Genomic DNA, 21,812 nt, shown 5'->3' on the forward strand with positions numbered 1-21,812 from the left:
AACTGCAAAAAATGCAGGTATGAAGAAGAAAACCGACGCTGTGGCCCAGAATGGGAAGATTTTGTATTGACTTTCATAGGAGCCAATCCCTACCCTGAACCTTATCTGCAATGTACCATTCAGTCATTACAAAGCCAGCATCTTCTTCTAGAAAGGAAATCCAGAGTTCAGAATGGTGGGAAGCTTATCATTGTTAGCCAACTGTTGCAACTGGTCAAGATTCAGCAAGTGAGGCCAAAGGAAGATCATTCTATGGAAGAACGGCGGAAGGAAGTTCCCCGTATTGGTGAAAACCAAATAAATATAAAACAGTCTGTTTATATGGATAACAGTTTTGTTAGTTTCAGGGACATGAACAAGCAACACAATAGGAAGGAGGAAGAAACTGGAGTCGACCGTTTGATTGGGAAGAGTCTGACACTGGTGTGTGATGGAGGGGAAAGGAGAGCTCCACAGAGCTGATTCTTCCAGGAACTTTTGGGTCTCTTCTCCACAGCTGTCCTGCAGCATGAAGACGAAAGTTCATCGAAGAATCACATCTGACAGAGAAAACTCTCTTTCCACTGTGTGGTGAGCGCTTATCAGTCATCCATAGGAGCAACAGTGGCGTAGTGGTTAAGAGTGGGTGCATTCTAATCTGGAGGAACCGGGTTTGATTCCCTGCTCTGCCGCCTGAGTTGTGGAGGCTTATCTGGGGAATTCAGATTAGCCTGTACAATCCAACACACGCCAGCTGGGTGACCTTGGGCTAGTCACAGTTCTTCGGAGCTCTCTCAGCCCCACCCACCTCACAAGGAGAAGAAGACTCCCTCTGAGGCAGAAAAGCACTCCCACAAACAGGACAGGTCTGTGGGATCCAATTCAAGGTCTACAGAATTATCTTGTGAAAAAACAAAACAAAAGGGAAATATTTGAACTTCTAGAGGACCAGACTCAAAAGATGGTGTATAAACCAGAATTAACTGTCTGGAGTAAAATATGCTTCCTTAAGTGAAGAAATGTGGTGTGCAACTTATTTCAAATTATCGTCCAACCTACTGCTGTGAATCTCTGTAAGTGATAAAGACTGTCAAATGCAACCATCAGGCAGCACTGATGTGAGCGTTGCATAGGTAATGCTAAAGGTTTCTTGTGACTCTTGAGTTTTTAAAGGTTTATTTATTTGTTTTACAGCCTTTAATGGGGTGGGTCTTATCCAGTCCTACTGCCCCACTGAGCAAAGTTTACATATTAATTAAAATGCATTACCTCACCTCTCCTTTTGGAAACCTTTCTCCTTGAAGCTTCCCTCCAACTCAAATGGCTCTTCCAGCGATAGAGATGAGGGCTCTTTCAGTCCACCCCACAGTCCACCTTTCTCAACAAGACCTCGTAGAGGTCACAAAACATATTTTTAAATTGATATTTAATAGCTATAAAAATAAAATGGTTAAGATCAATAAGTGAGAATAGCAATAAAACAACTACAAAGCAATATGCTGGTGTTGTGTGCAGCTCAGTGGATCTGAACCCCGCTCTAAGCAGAGTAGCAGCCAAAGAGGGTTGTTTGTGGCGGACTTTTTGCTGCCAATCAGTCTTTGCCCAGTTACTCACTGTGTGTTGTGCCTGTGCACGGTGACAGCATGAGAATTGCAAGGGAGTTCTGTTTATAGCACCACAAGTCTTGAACACTGGGACAGAAAAATAGAAAATGCAACACACGGCACCGTTTGCCTTGAAGGCGGAGGCACCAGAATGAAAGATTTCCAACTCTACAAAACTCCTCTCTATATTTCAAGGACAGATCCCCGTTTGATCCTGCACCCATTTTCAAGGAGGAGAGGAAACATGGAAAACGATCTCAAGCCGGCCGAGCAAAAGGGGCGTCACGAGGCTCGGCCCATCAATTTAACGTGGGTGGGAGGCGCCTATCAGTCAACGTCATGACTGTGCGCCTCGTAATCTGCTGCCTCCAATCCCGGCTGGGCGCTGCTGAAGCAGCTTTGGCGCGATGGCAAAGCAGCCTAGTGTTCAGCCGTTGGAGGGAGGAGCCACCGCCGCAGCTGAGACACAGCTCCCTTCCCCCGTCAGCAATGGCGGCCCGGTAAGTCGGCGCCGCTTCTTTCTGGATTTCAAGGAATAACCCCAGTTTGATATCTGCATCCATACTGTGAGAGATCTAGAAAATGTGCAAAACTATTAGATATTTCATTTAAACGCTGCAACAGAAGAAATAGATTTGGAACACAAGCTCAGTCCAACACTCTGGTTCAAACAATAGTAATATCAACAGTAACATCCACAACTTTTATTGGTATAACAGTACATTTCCATAAACAATAGGTTCATTCAGGCAAGACAAAGGAGAAGAAAGAGAAGAGAAGAAAGAGAAGAGAAGAGAAGAAATCATTATCATTATCATCACCGTGATTGAGGACAAGAAAGTGACCATCATTGACTTAGCAGTCCCCGGTGACAGCAGAGTCATTGAAAAAGAACACAAGAAGGTCACTAGATACCATGATTTGAAAATCGAGCTTCAGCATCTATGGCACAAACCAGCGAGGTCGTCCCAGTGGTAATTGGCACACTGGGCACCATTCCAAAAACACTAGGGCAGCACTTGAAACATCTTCGAATTGACAAAATCAACATCTGTCAAATTCAGAAGGCAGCCCCACTGGCATTGAAGACTTCAAGCACCACAGGTACATATTGTTTGCCCTTATTATAGAAGAAATGCATGATAGCCGCTGGCCATGCAATTTGTAATCGCATGGTCTCTGTGACTAGCCCAAGCTCCTCTATAGTAAAGGTGCAGGCCCAGATATTTAAAACATTTGATCCGTTTCAACTGGTGGCCTCCTAACAGCCATCAAGAGGGCTTCTAAGATCTTGAAAACACGACAATCTTAGATTTTTGAGAATTTAGTGTCAGGCCATTGTTAGGACACTATTCCAATAATAGCTCCCTGCTTGACCTCTGCAGCCATTTTCAAGAGGGCCTGAAATGCAGTGTCTGTCCTAGATATGAGGGCACAAACTATGTATGACAATCTGGACCACTTTTTGCATTTCAAGGACCAGGTCTATCCCCACGTCCATTTTCAGAGGAGCAGAAAACATAAAATGTATTCAAGTGTCATAGACTGTGCTTATTTCATTGGTCTTGTGTGGCTTTCTTAATCATCTAGTGGGCAGAAGATGGGAGCAATGTGTCAAAATATGACCCACAGCAGCCTGTGGAAGCAGACAATGGCAACCCACCTATAAACATCCCTTGCTTTGAAAACCCCACTGGGGGTCACCGTCAGTCTGATGTGACTGGACAACAAGAAAACAACTTAAAAACACACCCTAAGTCCGTGGGGGCGAACCTTTGGCACTCCAGATGTTATGGACTACAATTCCCATCAGCCCCTGCTGGCATGGCCAACTGGCCATTTGTCCATGCCAACTGGCCATGCCAACAGGGGCTGATGGGAATTGTAGTCCACGAACATCTGAAGCACCAGAGTTGGACACCCCTGATCCAGTGACGGGATTCAAGTAATTTAACAAGGGATTGTTCACAAGCACCATTTTAACAACCGGTTCTGCCAAAGTGGCGTGAACCTGCTGAATCCCACCACTGCCATGATTTAGATAGTCATCCCGATGTTCAAAAAAAGCCTTCATGGGACTTGCAGATTTTACAACACTGACCGGTCTAACCTAAACTGCTTACGCATTACATTCTTGCTTAATTTACATTAATAACAAGAAAGAATCAGAGATGCTAAATGACTGACATGCCGACTCAACAGTCAGAACAAGAGAGAGAGAGAGAGAGAGAGCTGTCACAGGAGACGGCTGACCGCGACTGCCAGCCCAACATTTCAATGCCTCTTTTCAACAGAACATTACTGAGTCCTGATTGCTTTGGGAGGTCTGCTTGCAACTCCATTTAATGGCTCTCCTTTCATTCAGTCTGAAGTAGACTAACTACATTGCTAATGGGAAGCTGTAATTATTTTTATTTTGTATTTTCCGCAGGCTAAGAGCAACCTACAGGCAAGAGATGTCATGGTGTTAGTACAAAAGACTGATAATGAGAAGAGAGGCAATATGAAACGGGATGAACATGCCCTAATTTTTCAGTAAAAGGGCATAAAACAAGACAACAAAGGCTCTGAAAATTACCCTTTTTCATAACACAAATTTGACATCTTTACTGAATTAATTAAGTCAGGCTTTGACAAATGTTCTTTGGATCTATCAGCTAGCCCTCAAATTTAGGAGCCAGACATATTTTTTGGTCTTCAGAGATCTGGATTTTTAAGGAACTCATGTTATAAATACTGCTAACCCCAAACCTAATCCCAAACTTCTTTTCACCATTTCTCATCATTTTTATGAATGTGATGTCAAAAACAAGGTAGCATATGGGGGTGGCCGTGTAATTCCCCCAACAGAACTCAGAAGTGCACAAGTGTCAATAAGAATCTCAAACACAGGTCCCATAGGTTCGCTGCCAAATGAGCCCACAGGATGTTCAGGTCCCAATGAAGCCATTCTCAAGGCAGATCCCTCTTCCAAGGGCCCAACCACCTTCAGGTGCACTCATGCCATGGAACTGCTCCGCTGAGCCTTTCCACATCACGAACATCCGCTTACTAGCAGTAAGCAGGGGGGTTGGAGCTTTCCAAAGCTGGTGGAGTCCCCATTCCAGCTGGGACCTGGGCAGGTCGGGGGAAACCGACAAAGAAGTGAGGCCAAGGGCAGCAGCCTAGCCAAGGAGTAGAAATGTCAACCCTTTGTCTCTCTGCTAGGCGGCGGCTGCTGCTCCCAGCGGCTCTTGCTCATTCCACGATCCTCTGCCCCGGCCTTGATCAGAGGGACCTGGCTAGCCTGACATAGCTCGGCCCCATTTTCCTGGGGTCAAGGGCAGACCAGTCCCTAAACAGCTTCACTGGTAGCCAGTTAGTCTCTGGCCTCAGTTTCTGGGGGGAATTGTAGTCCATGAGTTTGTAGTCCCAGTTTCCTATCTGCATATTCGTTCATGGCCAGGACCCCACGAATTCAAGCTCCCACTTAGTTTTCCTCATCAAACTGTTGGAACAAAGGATCGATGGGATAGAAATCTCTTAATAAATGCCAATAAATGAACAGTTGAGTAATTTACAAAATCAAACCCAGGTTGTCCCAAGTTCTGTATAAACCCATTTTAAAAAGTGAATCTTTGAGGACACCAAGATTCACGTCCAGCAGCACCCTTAGAGACCTGTAGGATTTGGGGGTAAGAACCGAGCTGTCTTCATCAGGTACTGGAATTCACTGCTTAAAATGGGGTTTATGGACTCGAATCTAGCGGTAATAGAAGCAGATTACCCAACTGCTTTTCCTGAGAGGTAGGCCAAGACACAACTAAAACGGATAGGTTTTCTCACTGGTGAGGATGCTAACGAAACTCCTGCAGGCCTTTACCAACGACTTCAATCCTTCCAGAGTACAGCGTCAACTTGATTGGGTGTTGGGTACTGCCAGGAAGGAGGAGGTTAAACTTTTAAACTCTTCCGGGTGATGTTGTTCCTTCAAGTAGGAACCAAACAAACCTTTCTACACCCATCTCACCCACCCATTGGAAAGATCATTTGCCTACCTTTGTAGGATGCAGACTTTTCTATTGTCATTCGGAAAATGTTGGGAATATGTATGCTGAATGTATTGCTCCTAGTGGGTGTCACTACTTCAAATGGACGTCTGTCATCCCTACAGAGAGGCACATTACAGGTTCCCACCACAGTCACACACACAAGCCTGTCTCCAGATGGAAATGTAAACCCAAGACAATTTACTGGAACCTGTTTAGAATTGCCGGCACACCACGGACATTTCTAGGCAGCCTTCCTATGCTGGCTGCTTCTTCGTCTCAGCTAAGGAGCAGGCTCTTCCTGCCTTCTCTTTTCTCCACCATCATTCCCTCTTGTCACTGGGGCCTTCATGCTCCGTTGCTCACGTCCCCCCTCTCTTCCTTCTTGCCTGACCTTTCACTTTGTCTCCCACTCATTCCCATTTCCAGGCGACCACTCTGGCCCTCTGCTCCGCTACTTTCTCCTGCCCTTTCTCCATCACGCCCAGCCCTCCCTGTTCTCTAGCTGCACTTTTTTTGGCGCCAACCCAAGTTGCCCCAGGCGGTCTTTGCGGCCTGCCTCTCCACCACCCTCTCCACCATGCCCCCCCCCACCCGCCAGCTGGGTCCAGAGCTGCTGACAGATGTCAGGAAGTGAAGCTGGTGCTTCTGCTGACAGCCTTGCGCAGCATATCTATTCCCAGGTAGAAGCTTCAACCAACAAACATTCTTGTCACATTGCATATGCTAGCAATCTTCACAAGCAACATCTTTCCAAAGGACAGACTTTAAAACATGCCCACGTTAGAGTGTTGCCGTAAGCAAATTTGAATTGGAATATATAAACCAATGTAGAAGCACCTCTGGGGCATACAGAACAGTTTTGAAATTAGAAGCCAAAGATATAAAACTGCAAGGTATGGGATTAAAAAAAATATCTGGCAGTTTGAAGGGCAACTTGTTTTCCCCGTGCCTAATTGATATGGGCAGTGCATGTCCTCAGACATTGGGGCAGGGCGGGGAGGGGAGCGGGGGAGAGACTCGCTTTTGTGGCCTCCACATTTATATTCCTCTACAGCATCATCTTCTACTTGATCTGAATTCTTCAAGGCAACACTGGAGCAAATGATAAAGTTCAAATGTGGGCCCAAAACACCAAAATAGTTGCCCAGCCTAATGCAGCAAATCAAATGCAATTCCATTTATGGATCATTATCGGTGCTTGATTGTGTGTTCCTGCAGAGCAGGGGGTTGGACTTGATGGCCCTTGTGGTTCCTTTCAACTCGATTATTCTATGAACAAGGTTTCCCCCTGTCTTGGGTTCCACAGGCCCTTAGTCACATGATCCCCACACATGAGGAGCCTGCACAGGCTTGCCAATTATGTACTGGGAAATTCCTGGAGATTTGGAGGTGGAGTCTAAGTACAGCAGAGTTTGGAGAGGAGACAGGCCTCAATAGGGTGTAATGTCATGGGGTCCACCCTCTAGAGTATGGGGCAAACAACAAGAGACAGCGCAGTTGGAGAACTAATCTCAATTCAGCACTGAGCCCCCTTACTTGTTTCACCAAGGGAATCTGAAAAAAATACAACCCCCCCAAAAAAAGTAGTAATCAAGGACACAGGTAAGGGGTGGTCCTCGGGTTCAACCCCCCCATTAGATGTCCGAAGCTCCGCCCCCATTTGTGTTTTTTTGTAATGTGTAGTGGGGTTTTTTTGTTTTTGGCCTGCAAGGGGCGCAGTTTTTAGGCTAGCACCACCAAAATTTCAGGGATTTATTTGGAGACTCTCCTGTTGATACCAACTGGGTTTGGTGAGGTTTGGTTCAGGGGATCCAAAGTTATGGACTCTCAAAGGGGGTGCCCCCAACCACAATAGAAGATGGGGGCTACACTTTTGAAGGTCCATAACTTTGGACTCCCCTGAAACAAACGTCACCAAACCTGGGTGGTATCAACAGGAGAGTCTCCTAAAGATACCCTGAAAGTTAGGTGCTGCTAGATTAACAATTGCATCCCTGACTGCTGTTAGGTGCTGCTAGATTAACAATTTGCACCCCCCAAATTTAGGTGCTGCTAGATTAACAATTTGCACCCCCCAACAATTTGCACCCCCCCAAATTTCCCCAGATTCTCCTTTTAAATCCACCCCCTTCGGCATGGATTTAAAGGGAGAATCTGAGGTCCCCAGTTTAAACATTGAAAGTGATGCTGTTTCAGGGTGGGGGAGAATCCACCCCAAAACAGCATCACTTTCAATGTTGTTTAAACTGGGGACCCCAGATTCTCCCTTTAAGGTGGATTTAAAAGGAGAATCTGGGCTCCCTAGTTTAAACATGATTGAAAGTGATGTTGTTTGGGAGTGGATTCCACCATCACAGCGGGCGCACATGGTGGGGGGGGGGGGTTTCAAAACTCAGATTTTGCACCAGGCTCCATTTTCTCTAGCTATGCCTCTGCCCAGAGGGGAGGGCAGAAGGGACTGCCAGCTGCCGACTGGGAGTCCTGCCAGTGGGGGGTGGGGCGGGGCGGGGCGGGGCAGGGTGGGGCAGGGAGACCCTGGGAGACCGTCCCTGGTCTCGGAGAGCTGCTTTTATATGCACTGAGGCCGGGGACGGGGCTTGGGGAGGCGTGGCCCCCCAACCCCCCCCCCATAAAAATCTATACCTACGCCCCTGGTAGTAATTAAAAGGCACACTTTTAAATCACAGCAAAAAACCCTGAGAATATAACGAAAATAATCAACACAGAAGCATGTTGGAAGCAAAGTAATAATCAACACAGAAGCATGTTGGAAGCAAAGTAAGCATATACTATCAGGTTCAAAGAATTATTTCACAGACACAGTCCAGAGGTAATTTACACATTTAGACGTAATTAAGAACGGCAATGTTTTATAAAACATAGATATATATGAATGCAGACATAGCATAACTGACCTGTAAAATACAAAAGTCTGAATAAAATAGTTCTTGTTTTATATGCTTAGATATTTAGCTTTTGAAATAAGAAACATAAGAACTAGCCTGCTGGATCAGGCTAGAGTCCATCTAGTCCAGCACTCTGCTACTTGCAGTGGCCCACCAGGTGCCTTTGGGAGCTCACGTGCAGGATGTGAAAGCAATGGCCTTCTGCTGCTCCTGAGCAGCTGGTCTGCTAAGGCATTTGCAATCTCATATCAAGGAGGATCAAGATTGGTAGCCATAGACCTACTTCTCCTCCATAAATCTGTCCAAGCCCTTTTTAAAGCTATCCAGGTTAGTGGCCATCACCACCTCCTGTGGCAGCATATTCCAAACACCAATCACACGTTGTGTGAAGAAGTGTTTCCTTTTATTAGTCCTAATTCTTCCCCCCAGCATTTTCAACGGATGCCCCCTGGTTCTAGTACTGTGAGAAAGAGAGAAAAATTTCTCTCTGTCAACATTTTCTATCCCATGCATAATTTTATAGACTTCAATCATATCCCCCCTCAGACACCTCCTCTCCAAACTAAAGAGTCCCAAATGCTGCAGCCTCTCCTCATAAGGAAGGTGCTCCAATCCTTCTGTATGTACTGCTGTACTGATTATTTTCTTGATCTACTCACTCTTTTCGATCTTTTAAAAGCATGCCTTTTAATTAATGCTTTTAAGGCTATTATTTATTCTTGTACTCCTTTAAGATCTCCTTGATGATGAAGAAGAAGAGTTTGACTGGGGGAGGGGAGCACCCAATAAACAACATAAGGCTCTAAAATTTTCAGGCGCAGTCCCATGTGTGCCTGCACAGAAGACCACCAAACAACAGTTATGGTAACCAACATTGTTTTTCTAGAGTCTTATGAAGGCGGCTGAGACAAAAATCTCCTTACTTCAACAAGTACATTTGCCAGAACTAGGGACTACAAAGGCCTGTTTCTAGCTGTAGCTGTTCTAATTTGATGTAACAGCATTGAGAGCAGTAACTTGTCTCCTGTAGAAGAGCCTGAATACTCTTATTAGACTTAGTTTTAAAAACAGTGGTTTAATACGTCTACGTGGATTTCTGACAGTGGTAAATCCTGTCACCTATACAAGAATGTATGGCATTTTGCCAAGGAGGATATTTGCCTCAAGAATTATCCTCAAACCCCCCCCCCAGCTAATGTACTTAGATAGTGAAAGACATAATGTTGACCATCTCCAGGAAGATTATTTTGAAGGCTTAAGAATGACATTCTCAAAATGACAAACTGGGAAAGAATTCTTCTGGGAAATATCCAGCAGGTAAAATGTGCTCAAGAAAATTAATTTCAGTCTTCCAAGCCATACATACACCCAAGGGAATTTGTCTTCTTCTTGAACAGGTTGTATCGGGGGTGTGGGGGTGTGATCATTTTTGAAGTGAACATTTCTACGCTGGGAAGAATCTTATAGAGCCAATCATTGAGGTAGGAAAAAATAGCCAATCATTGAGGTAAGAGCCAATCATCAAGGTAGGAAAAAATAGTGCATCCTATCTCTGCTAGGAATGCTATCACAGCCATGCACTTAACGAAGGTCCTTGGGGCAGAGGCCAGACCAAATGGGAGGACAATATAATTATAGAGGTGATCCCTACAGCAGAATCTAAGATACCTATGACACTGTTCATGAATAGCAATGTGAAAGTAGGCATCCTTAAGATCGATAACTGCAAACCATGCCTGTGGGGTAAGCAACGGGAAGATATTTGTTGGGGAGATCATCTGGAACTTGCATACTCTCAGGTTGCCCCAGAAGGTTGCACTGGAAGCAACGGGTCAAAACTGAACCAAAAGAGACTGGGGCCACTGTCACAGAAGCCTGACAAATTGCAGTAGCCTTTTATTTCATAATTAATAATAATTAATAAAAATGATAACACAATTCTAGTTTATTGTACCAGAAGTCTGTTGAAGTGGGGGGGGGAGGGGTAGCTCTACCTAAATGTTTTCAAAATGGCTAGGCGAATCAAGACAGACAATGTTTGCACATCTCAGCCAAAACGGAAACATTATTCGTGATACGCCAAACACTGAAATGTTTCCAGTCTCTGGAATTACCTTTTTTGCAGTGCAACAATATCTGAAGTAAAACAGAAACAGGGTGATGCCTTCATGTACGCAGCACACAGGGAAGATAACATTATTACAAGATACAGATGGAAAAGCCTCTGAACTCGCAGACACTGACTTTTGGTAGAAGCTTTGATTTTTTAAAAAGTTATTATCAGGGAATCTTTTTGAAGAGCCCCTTAGTTGTTACAGCAAAGTGCAGCAATGCAGTCTCACAGTATTAAGTCACTCCAGGCAGGTACATAAACTTCAGAGCTGCCTTCGAAGATAAAAGTCATTGATCTATTCATAGAGTGCAAAGAATAATCTTATTAATTTAAAATGCAATTATACTCCTACCATGTGGCTAGAAGCTTGGCATCTTGAAAGTCAGAGGACCTTCTGTTCAGCAAAATGCATTTTTATATTGCTTGTACCTTAAAGTGCTTGTACTTTAATCGAGCATTAGTTGCAAAGACAACTTACCTTAATCAAACTTCTCATTTACACACCAGGTGCACCCCCACACCAGATTCCTTGATGATGGCTGTTCACTGTCCTAGTCAAATACTGTACCAAGCTTTCTACCACCTATGTAGTAGCCATGTACTCAAGGATCATGGCCTCATCATAACTTGGCAAATAAGTTATACGTTAAGTTATATTTTTCAGCTTTCTGTTGCAGTTTATGGCCAAATATATGCTTGCATAATCCATAACTAATTTTTGCATAATCCATAACTAATTTTTGCAAGTCAAAAAGAAAGCATGTTTACTCCCATAGAGTTGGAAGGAACTTCCAGAGTCACCCAGTCCAAACAGAAATTCAGAACTACTTCCCCACCACTCCCAATGAGCCTGGCTCAATGCCCAGAAGGCTCAATGCCCCCCTAAACCCCTCCAGGATCCCTAGCCAGTCTGACCTAGAGGAAAATTCTTTCCTGACCCCGAAAAGGTCAATCAGCATTACTCTGGGCATGTAAGAAAGCGTCATGAGAGCCAAGCTCGGACACAACCCTTCCTGCCCTCCCTCTCATGATCTGCCTACATTCACAGAATCTGCCTTGTGGTTAACCAGCCTCTGCTTCAGAACCGACTAAGGAGGAGGCCCGCCACTTCCCAAGGAAGCCTGTTCCTCTGAGGAACCGTGTGAACAGTCATGAAGCGTTCAAAATGTTTAGCCGAAAACTCTTTTGATTTAATTTTGACCCACTGCTTCCAGTGTGACCTTCTGGGGCAACACTGAACAACTCTGCACCAGCTGCTACACAACAGCCCTTCAAGTTCTTGAACAACTTCTCCAGACTAAATATACACAACTCCTTCAACCTTTCCTCATAGGACATGGTCTCCAGGCTCTTCATTCTCTTTGCTGCCTTCCACTGGACACGTTCCAGCTTGTCCACATACTTCTTAAACTATGGTGCCAAAAACTGAACACAATACTCTAGGTGAAGTCTAATCAGAGCACAGTAAAACAATACCATCACTTCATAGCATCTGGACACTATGCTCCTGTGGACACAGCCCGAGATTGCATTTGCTTTTTTGTCTACCACATCACTTTGCTGACTCATATTGAGTGTTTGGCCTACTAAGACCCCTAGATCCTTTTTGAACATACTACTGCCAAGACAAGTTTCCTCCATTCCATAACATGCATTTGATTTTTCCTACCTAAATTGCATTTTTCTCGGTTGAAATTCATTTGCTACTTCTCCCATGATCGAGTCATTAAAATGACCTTAAAACAATGCCTCCCGATGCCATCCCAGGTAGATGGTCCGAAAAGATACCATCATTGATGGTACTGAAAGCTGCTGTGAGGTCCAGGGGAATCAACAGAGTCACTCTCCACTGTGGTCCGCTGGGGCTAGCCATCCACCAGAGTGACCAAGGCTACTTCAGCCCCACAGCCGGGTCCAAATCCAGACTGGAAGGGATTGAAACAGTCCGCCTCATTCAGAAAAGCCTGGCAGCGTCCAGCCATCACCCATTAAATCACCTGGACCAAGTATGGAACATTTGGGCCTTGGAGCAACTGTTCCAATCAATTCCTCATTCCGGAGGCCAACCAATGCATCAACAAAAGCATGGCCATGCCAGCAGGGGCTGATGGGAATTGTAGTCCATGAACATCTGAAGCACCAGAGTTGGACACTCCTGTCTTAGAGCCATCAGAAAGCCATTTGATTCATCTGGCTCTGTGGGCAGATTTAATACTTTAATACTTCCCCTACAGAGTATTGGTACCCCATAAGTCTAAACCCAAACAAGTAGTGATCTGTCCGTGGCAAATGAACTGTCATCAGTTCCACCATCCTCAGATCACATTTCTGCTGTCCAGAACAAAATACCAAATCAATAGTGTGAGCTGCATAATGTGTAGCGCCAGTTTTAAGGTCAAGAACAGAATTACTACTTGCACATGTGCAGCCAGATGCATCCTTTAGATTAGGTACCAGCGAATGTACTGCCTGCAAAATTGGTGGAATCTATCATATGTAGAAACAATCACAAGATTCACAAAATAGAAATAACCTGAGCAAAGACTTCCAATGTTTCATAGGTGCACCATGAAGAGCTGGAAAATTCATCTACAATTTTCCCCCTGATCAAGACAACTGTCTTTTCTTTTCATTTTCTGCATGCAAGATGTCTGCCAGAAATTGCTCACTGCAAGAGGACCCCTTTCTTAGTAGGATAATAAGATTTTCATGGGTACAGCGAAAGTAAGGAACTGCCATTTCCATGATACCGTGCAAAAACATTTTGATAAGGATCTAGACAGTTTGGTGGCCACATAGTTTTTAAGACACCTCAATTGTAGTTCTCATCTTCAAACATCAAACTGTTATTTTAACAGATACATGAATATTGTAATACATAAATTAATTATGTATGAATTAATGGGATAGAGCATTCATTTACAAATATATCAATATATCAAAAGTGTCATGATTGAAATATATGCCACCCAGTCAAATGTATGATCACACTGGGAATAGGCTTATCATAAGTGGCTGAATATCTAGTATTATCCCAAAGAATCTTCATGAAATAAACACAGGAAGGTGAAGGAGTGCATTTTCCAGAGGTCTCTCAAAACCAAACATAGCCTTGAATGACAATAATGGAAAGGAAACTAAAATCACACAGTCAGCAACACTGGACACCAAATCAGTAAATGGGGCTGTAAAAAGAACATATGTTTTCTTTATAAATTGTTTTCTTACTGTTTATATATATATGTATTAATTGCCATAATAGAACGGCAAGTCTAGAAAACAGGAGAAAAATTAGCACCAGTTCAAGCGCCACTGCAGGCTGCCATGTAGGTTTCAAAAAAGTTATGTACATGGAAGATGATTAAAAATCACATCAGGGTGATCTAGTTGTTGAGTTCTATGGAATTTTACTTCAGGCTCTGGGGTCAGCCCAAAAAAGGGAGGAGAAATGGGCTCAGGGAAAGGCATAAGAGATAGCAGATGTTGCCGGCTGACGGCCAGTCTGCAAAAATGTCTTCAGCTCAAGTTGCTTGCCTTTAGCGGATGTTCTTCAAACAGCCATCTGTGCAGTTGCACCTGTCAGATCTTGGCCTGCACAGAGTGTCCCTGGGACTTCCAGTGCTACACAAAGAGCTTTTGGCCCCTTTGAGGAAGGGAATGCTACACATGGGGCACAGCAACACCTCCCATTAGTTCTTTCCTCAGATGACCCATCAAGAAGTGGAGAATGTGCTGCAGGAAAAGAGAACAGGTTGTATGTCTGCACAGAAGATCAGCTGGAAAATATCACCTGTTCTTCATCCACATGTTCTCTGTGCAAAGCAACTACGTGAGGAAGGAAGGAAGGAAGGAAGGAAGGAAGGAAGGAAGGAAGGAAGGAAGGAAGGAAGGAAGGAAGGAAGGAAGGAAGGAAGGAAGGAAGGAAGGAAGGAAGGAAGGAAGGAAGGAAGGAAGGAAGGAAGGAAGGAAGGAAGGAAGGAAGGAAGGAAGGAAGGAAGGAAGGAAGGAAGGAAGGAAGGAAGGAAGGAAGGAAGGAAGGAAGGAAGGAAGGAAATGAGAGAAAGTTTTGCTCACAGTCCCACGAAAGAATGTTCTCCACAATGCGATTGCTGTGCTTGTGGTCAGCACTTTGACACGTAGTAATGCCTCTCCACAGGGGGGATGAAGTTGGTGCTAAATGTGATCTTAGCGCAACTACAGAAGATTCTGAAAGGAATCTCTTGTGCACATGCCACGATCCAGAGGTGAATCAGCACACAGACCACAACAAAGAACACAGTAGCTGAGGAAGCTCCATGCAAAGGAGATTATCGATCCGTATCTCCCTTTGAACAGATCTAACCTGGCAATTATTCGAAGCTGGCCCCAGTATTAATGGAACCGTGACTTCCAATTAGGGCTGGAGGCAGATCTGTGTAACTGTTGGGTTTTATGTTTTCAATGAGAGAAAGGGCGTGGCTTCTCTGCTATCGTCCCCTTTTGACTGGATACAGCAGAGAGGCCGCCGCCCACTTCCAACCCCATTCAAAATGTCAGGGCCGGCGGGAGGCTGTGATGCGGCTGCTCCTCCACTTCCACTTCCATCTCCGCCCCCACCCTCCCCTTATCACAGACTGGCAAGAACTTCACCTTCTAAACCCTGACTCCAAATATTGGGGGGGGGGGGGGAGCTTACAAGGGAGAAGCAGAGGAGGAAAGGGAAGAGAGCAGTAAGAAGACACAGAGTCTTCCAGAGGAGAGCAGTTCCTCCAGATCCACTTGTCTGCCTGCAAGAGATCCAAGACCTTTGATAAACGCCCCTTCTTCTGTCATCCTCCACTAAACGATGAGCCCAAACCAGAAGAGAGTTTCGACCAATGTTTGAGGCCCCACAAGTGTGCAGGGAAGTAACAGAGAGCAGAAACCATCTTCTGCCTGTCACTCAGGTCCCCCAAAGTCTGGGACCACACGTGCCCCCTGGCCTCAGGCTGCCATGGACTGTTAGCAGCAAGAGAGCAGCTTGGAGGCTTGATGCTTCTTTAGCTTTGGCCTGGGACTTCAAAGGAGTGCAGAACTGAACTCAGAGCACGTGCGATTTCGGGTGCACGTCCTCCAAGCCCAAATTTCCCAGACTCCGTAGATCCTCATAGGCCATTTCTGCATAGTCAAAATATCCTGGGTTGAGCAAGAAAAATACCCTGTGCAGCTGAGAATTCTGCATGGTTCCCGATGCTAAAACAGGCCTGCCCTGGTGTTGCCCCACAATATTTCCCTTACCCCGGGATTTTCAAAAATCGCCAATTTGGAGGTTCTTTTAAAAAATCCCAGTGTGACCCTGCTTGTGCCTGCTACCATGCAAAAACCAATTGGGAGCAGGACTGGTTTATTTTTCCTGATCTCCCCGCCTGATCTTCCCGCCTGATGTTCATTCAAGCTGCCACTCAAAAAACAACAGTCAATCAGAACACGGGACACTGGGCATGCTCAGATATGCTTTCGAAGCAAATACAGAAGTCCCGGGCTTGTGTGAAAGAAGTTGGAGTATTTCCTCCCGGTCTTCAATGGATTCCTTCAAAAAAATGGGCAGCCGTGCAGACGGACACCCTGGGATAAAATAGACCCAGGTTTTTAAAAAATGGTGGTGCACAGGTACAATTTAGCCATGCGGAAATGGCCATAACTGCAATCGGGGACTGTCCCTTCATATTTTAAACATGAGGGATGGGAATTTGGAGGAGACAGACTGGATGTGAATTTCTGCCCTTTGTGACATCTGTTATGAAGCCTGGCACAGTTTGGTCCTCCTCTATGAGGCCAGCTGTCCTATCCCTGTTTCATGGGGCCCGACACATTTGTTCATTTTTATGTTACAGCAGTAAGAAACACAGGGATTGTTTAAGCTTTAAAATCTGGCAAAAGTACCATCATTCTCCATGTTCACTAAAAAAAGTAAAATGCCATAATTATACAGAGAATTAGTTGGCAATTCTAGAGTTCTCCTACCTGCTCACTGCCAGATCATGCACTTTCAAAGTATTGCTCAGCCGGTACACTCCAGAGTTCAGTGGCCGCACACACTCTTTGGCATGAGCGAGGTAAGGGTTCACTTGAATATCTTCAGGAAACATGGAATCCTAGAATAAAACAGTAGACGTACATGTCAGTTCTTGAAATAAATACTTACTGAAAAACACACTGATGTCAACAAAAGGTGTCAGCAACGTGGAGTTCCTTGGAGGTCTTTCATCCAAGTACTAACCAGAGTCAACCCAGCTTAGCTTCCAAGATCTGATCAGGCTATCCTGGGACTTCCAGGTTAGGGCTCCTCCTCCTGCTCCTCCTCCTCGTTAGACTTTTTGACATCTCTTGTAAGTAATTGCATTTATACATTACACAGACAAGCGTTTACTTCTGAAAAATCTGGAGACACCATGCTCAAGAATATGAGACATTTTGGTGCACTTCCAATTTTGCAAAATTTTGTATGAGAAATTTCAAAGCAACATTTCAATTTGTAGTTTATGTTAGGAATGCATCTTACAATGGGCATCGTTTATATTAGCCTCGCTTTCGGTTGTATGGCCGTATTTTCTAGTATTTTCCTGATGCTGCATCTGTGGCTGGCATCTTCAGAGGATCTGATAGTTGGAAAGGAAAGCAAGTGGAATATAGATAAACACAGGATGACTACAGACAATAAACAATCAAAGGGAACAAAGGCCAGACTACTTTTATTCAGATGCCTCACCTATTGGCCTTGCTATCTCTATTGTTACTCACATGCTACACTTCATTGTTACTCACTTGCCAGGCCACTCCTATTCAGATGCCCTCACCTATTGACCTTTACTCACAGGTATCACTTGCTTTGCTTTCCAACTATCAGATCCTCTGAAGATGCCAGCCACAGATGCAGGCAAAACGTCAGGAGAGAATGCTGCTAGAACAGGGCCATACAGCCCTGAAACCACACAGCACCCCAGCAATTCCAGCTGTGAAAGCCTTCGACAATACGTCTTATATTTGTTTTACTTTTGGCAGGATTCACACAAACTGCAACCAGTCAAACATGAATTACCACTGCATGCAAATGCATGAAATCAACTGCTGTCATGTGCTTCACTACGTTTGGTTGGATGACACCAACTTTTCTGGTGGTGAAAAAGTGGGCTTCCCCACCACTGCTCGGGACAGGGTGGGGGGAATTATGGAATTTGTCCTAACATGCTCTCTGTGCCCGGAAGTAATGTCAGTGTGTAACCACATGACAGGGGGAAGACTTGGGAATTCGGATAAAATGGTTTTGCCCCAACACCAGAGCATCCCATTGCATCCCTGTCACTGACGTCTCTTCCAGGCACATGGGCACTGACATCAGAGAGTCACCAGCAATATCATTTTGATGAGGGCCCCTACTACTGGTTGCAGGCCCTGTAAGGCTCACGTGGTGGGGGAACACAGTGAAGGAAAATGGATGAGATCAAAAGGCAAAGATCCAACCAATTATATGCTATCTTTCAGATAGTATTAAATGAAAAACACCACTCCATTTAAAGTTAAATCCGATTGTATGCCAACAATAAAATGGAACACACTTTCTAGGGAACCCCTCCTTTTTTCTGGGAGAAAGTTTAGGGGCTTCTCAGTGAAAAAAACAGCTGAAAGACAGTACCCCACCCCCCAGAGGAGACACTTCACAAGGCAGACTCAAAGGAAAGGGCACATCCTAGAAAACGTATGGGGTTCACCATCAACAATGGTGGCAGCCAGCATGGCCTTAGTGCACAACCTACCAGAATTCTCTGCAACACACAACTTGTCAGGGGGATGTTATCTATGTGATTGAGATGCTTTCCAAATTCAATATAACTGCTCAAGACAGCAAATTAGTGTTGCTAAAAAGATATATGTAATCAGTCTGCTATATATAACCACTGACATCTGTGCATTCTTTCATTGATCTTACTTTATGGCTTCACATGCTTTGTGGACAACTAGGCTTCCCCTGGTATATCTGTCCCATGAGAAAAGAATTACATCCGTTATCTTGTGGGGCAGGAAGTCAAGTGACTCTCTCACTATCTGCCACCGACCTTTGGGCGCCTTGGCTCCAAAGATGGTTTTTCATAAATTCTTGGGGAAATGGGAGGGGGGCTTTCAACGGGGGATAAAGGGGACTGTGAATACCAATTTTGTCAGAACTAGCTTTGCCAAGTGGGGTGCTTCAATACCTCTTCAATAAAAATACTGATCAATACTTCAGAGTCTGTTTATTGGCTTAAGGTTTCGAGACCTAACACAACTTCCATGAAACACTCAATCTGGGGAGCATTCAACCCCAAGCAAGTTGAGAACAATTTTGAGAAGCAAATTAATTTATGTTGTTTAGAACAGAGCTGTGTAGAGAAACAGGACGGCTGTCGGCCTCGTTCATTGTTTTCTATCGTTTCCAGAGCACTACGTTTTGGTTAACACCTATGAGGCACAGAAGGCTTCATTCCTCCCTCTCATCCTGTCCCCTTGTTCCTGAACACGTCAGTATACGAACCTGCCTGGCACTCCCTGACTGACACTCAGATACCTGGTTCACTAAGGTCAGTGCTGCCTTCTTGGACAGGCAGAACTGCTCCGGGGTCTCAGGCTGAGGCCTCCCACATCACCTACTGCCTGAGCCTTTTACCTGGCGATGCCAGGAGTCCAGGACAGGGAGCCTCACATACCCCAAGAGACACAGGACCAGAGTTCATCAGGATGCCACAGAGCTGAGAGGAGGGAGGGGTGTGTGTGTGTGAGAGAGAGAGAGGGGGGGAGAGAAAGAGAGAGAGGGGGGGAAGGGAAGGGAAGGTAGCACCTGGGGCTGGGAAGGAGGGATAGGAAGGCAGGCAATACAAAGACAGACAAGAGGAGGACCCAATCCCAGGGGCCCCAGGGCAAGCAAGCTCCTGGCTCAAGCAACCCAGAGGACCAATGAGGGGAAGGGCAACCCCCTTAAATGGAACCAGAGGCTAGGGAGGAAGTTGCTAGACTTATCCTTAACAACAGGTAATGTTCCAGCCAGAGCAGGGGACAGCTCTGTTTCTACCCTCTTCCCATTCAAAACTTTCACCTGGATATTTGCTAAGGCACAGGCCTCACACTGTGGGCCAAGACACAACAGAGGGTGATCAGACCAGGAGGGACAGGGTGATTTGGCAGGGGACAGGCTGGGCGGCTCTTTTGCACTATCCGCCCTGCCCCGGGCTGCAATCCAGAGACTGCTGGGTTTATCTCTGCAGAAGGTGCACAGCTGCCATGAACTGCAGCTACATATTCATGACACAATGACACACAAAAAACCATAGAAAATAAACTGGCTCAGTGATGACTAACCTGAATTTTGTGCTGCAGATGGGGGAAGTAATGTGAAGTTACTTTGCAAGCGGACCCTGAATAGTTCAGTGTGGGTCTCACTTTAAAGAAAACTGAGAGTCATTGTGCTAATTTCCCACCCCAAGTTGCAATTAAAGAAGAAAGCTAAATGTAAATTGTATAGACAAGTGCATTAAAGTAATAGAGTAATGGCAAATGGGAGTAATGATTTCACATGAAGTAACATGAATCTGCTGAGTTTATTATTCTAAATATATGCAAACAAACCTATATTTGAGGTTTGAAAAGACAGCCAATAACAACCATTAAATCAATCAGTTTAATTCAAGAAGACAGTAACAACCTCCAAATCTATCAGTTTAGTTTTTATAGAAGATTTGCATGTACACTTAAGAATACATTCTGCTTTCATTCTGCTGATCAATGTAGCTTCTAAAGTATTTTCTAAAGATTAATCAGCATGTTAGAAAATTGAATATTAAATTAAGCAGGCTAAATTATCTTTATTTTAAAAAATTCCACTTAAGAATGTCAAGAGAATATTTGACCTTAATATTTGACATTAAAGAATACAAACTAAATTGTTATCCTGGCTGCTTGAAACAGGCCCTGCACTTACCTTGTCGTGCCACAGAGAATGCGGAACTTATTCAGTCAGCCCAAGCTGCTACATTCTCCAGTTTTATTCATTTGTTTTATTATTTATGCAAATATATATTTTTTAAAACAGTCACTGGTTACAAAAGAAAGATACCCTTGAGCTATGATTGACTATTATTATTGCAGTTTTTTCATTCATAGTCTACCTGTACCACTGTGACTCAAAGGCGATTACAAGTATGATAAAAACTTCTAAATCAATCAGTGAGCAGATTACAAGATATGATGTTTGAACTGATCAGCAAGGATTCCTGGTAAGAAAAAACACTGCAGTTGGGTAGGGATTTTAGAAACGGGGGGGGGGGGGGGGCCAAACAATGCATGCAAGCATATCTGTGTAATTCACCACGACAGGAAAACTTAACATCTGAGCAAAATAAAACATCATATCTTCTCCCACTGTTTAAAACTTACCCCACCCCCAGACACACACATTTACTTCAGTAAAGTTTTTGATGGGAGTTCCCCAGGATGTTCCAATGAGTAAACTGAGGGGTTGTGGACTGGACTCTGAATAGTCAGGTGGATGGGGTTGGATGGGGTTGGAGAACTGTACCCAACTGTACCCAAAGAGTAGTTGTCAACATTTTATACTGTTATCAATTGCTGTGGGAAACAGCCGTGTTGTGAGCCGCCTCAAGCCCTTCGGGGATGAGGCGGCCTATAAATTTAATAAATAATAATAATAATAATAACAGCATTTCATTTGAATGGAGGGAGGTGATTAGTGGGGTTGCCACAGGGCTTAGTTATGGGCCTAGAACTTTTCATCATTTTTATAAATAATCTGGATGAGGGTCTGGATGGATTACTCATTAAATCTGCAGATGACACCAAATTGGGAGGAGTAGCTGGAAAAGTGTGCAGATGTGAACGAGATGCATTTCAACAAGGATAAGTGCAAAGTTTTCCTTCTAGGAAACAAAAAAGAGAAACACACATACTGGGTGGGGGGTGCACTTCTGGACAATGTAGGTGAACAAGAACCGGGGCACGGGTGGCCCAAAAGCCAAATACGAGCAGCAGTAAAAACAGCTAATGCAGCCCTGGGGTGTATCAACAGGGGCATAACATCCAAATCACTAGGTGCCAGAGTCCTACTGTACGCCGCACTGATCAGGCCGTAAGTGGAGTACAGTCCGCAGTTTCAAAAAGGATGTGGGCAGAATGG

At 44.6% G+C, this 21,812-nt stretch overlaps 1 protein-coding gene across 1 annotated transcript in view; it reads right to left on the bottom strand.

Moving 5' to 3' along the window:
* The window catches only part of SPAG16 (sperm associated antigen 16), a 464,997-nt gene that overhangs the window by 381,312 nt on the left and 61,873 nt on the right, over window positions 1–21,812 (bottom strand). Inside the window, exon 10 of the mRNA XM_048484850.1 lies at window positions 16,616–16,746. Within this exon, the coding sequence (XP_048340807.1) occupies window positions 16,616–16,746 (131 nt within the window). The remainder of the gene's footprint in view (window positions 1–16,615; window positions 16,747–21,812) is intronic.

Source organism: Sphaerodactylus townsendi, linkage group LG02 (genome assembly GCF_021028975.2).
Source record: "Sphaerodactylus townsendi isolate TG3544 linkage group LG02, MPM_Stown_v2.3, whole genome shotgun sequence".
NCBI classification, from domain to species: Eukaryota; Metazoa; Chordata; class Lepidosauria; order Squamata; family Sphaerodactylidae; genus Sphaerodactylus; species Sphaerodactylus townsendi.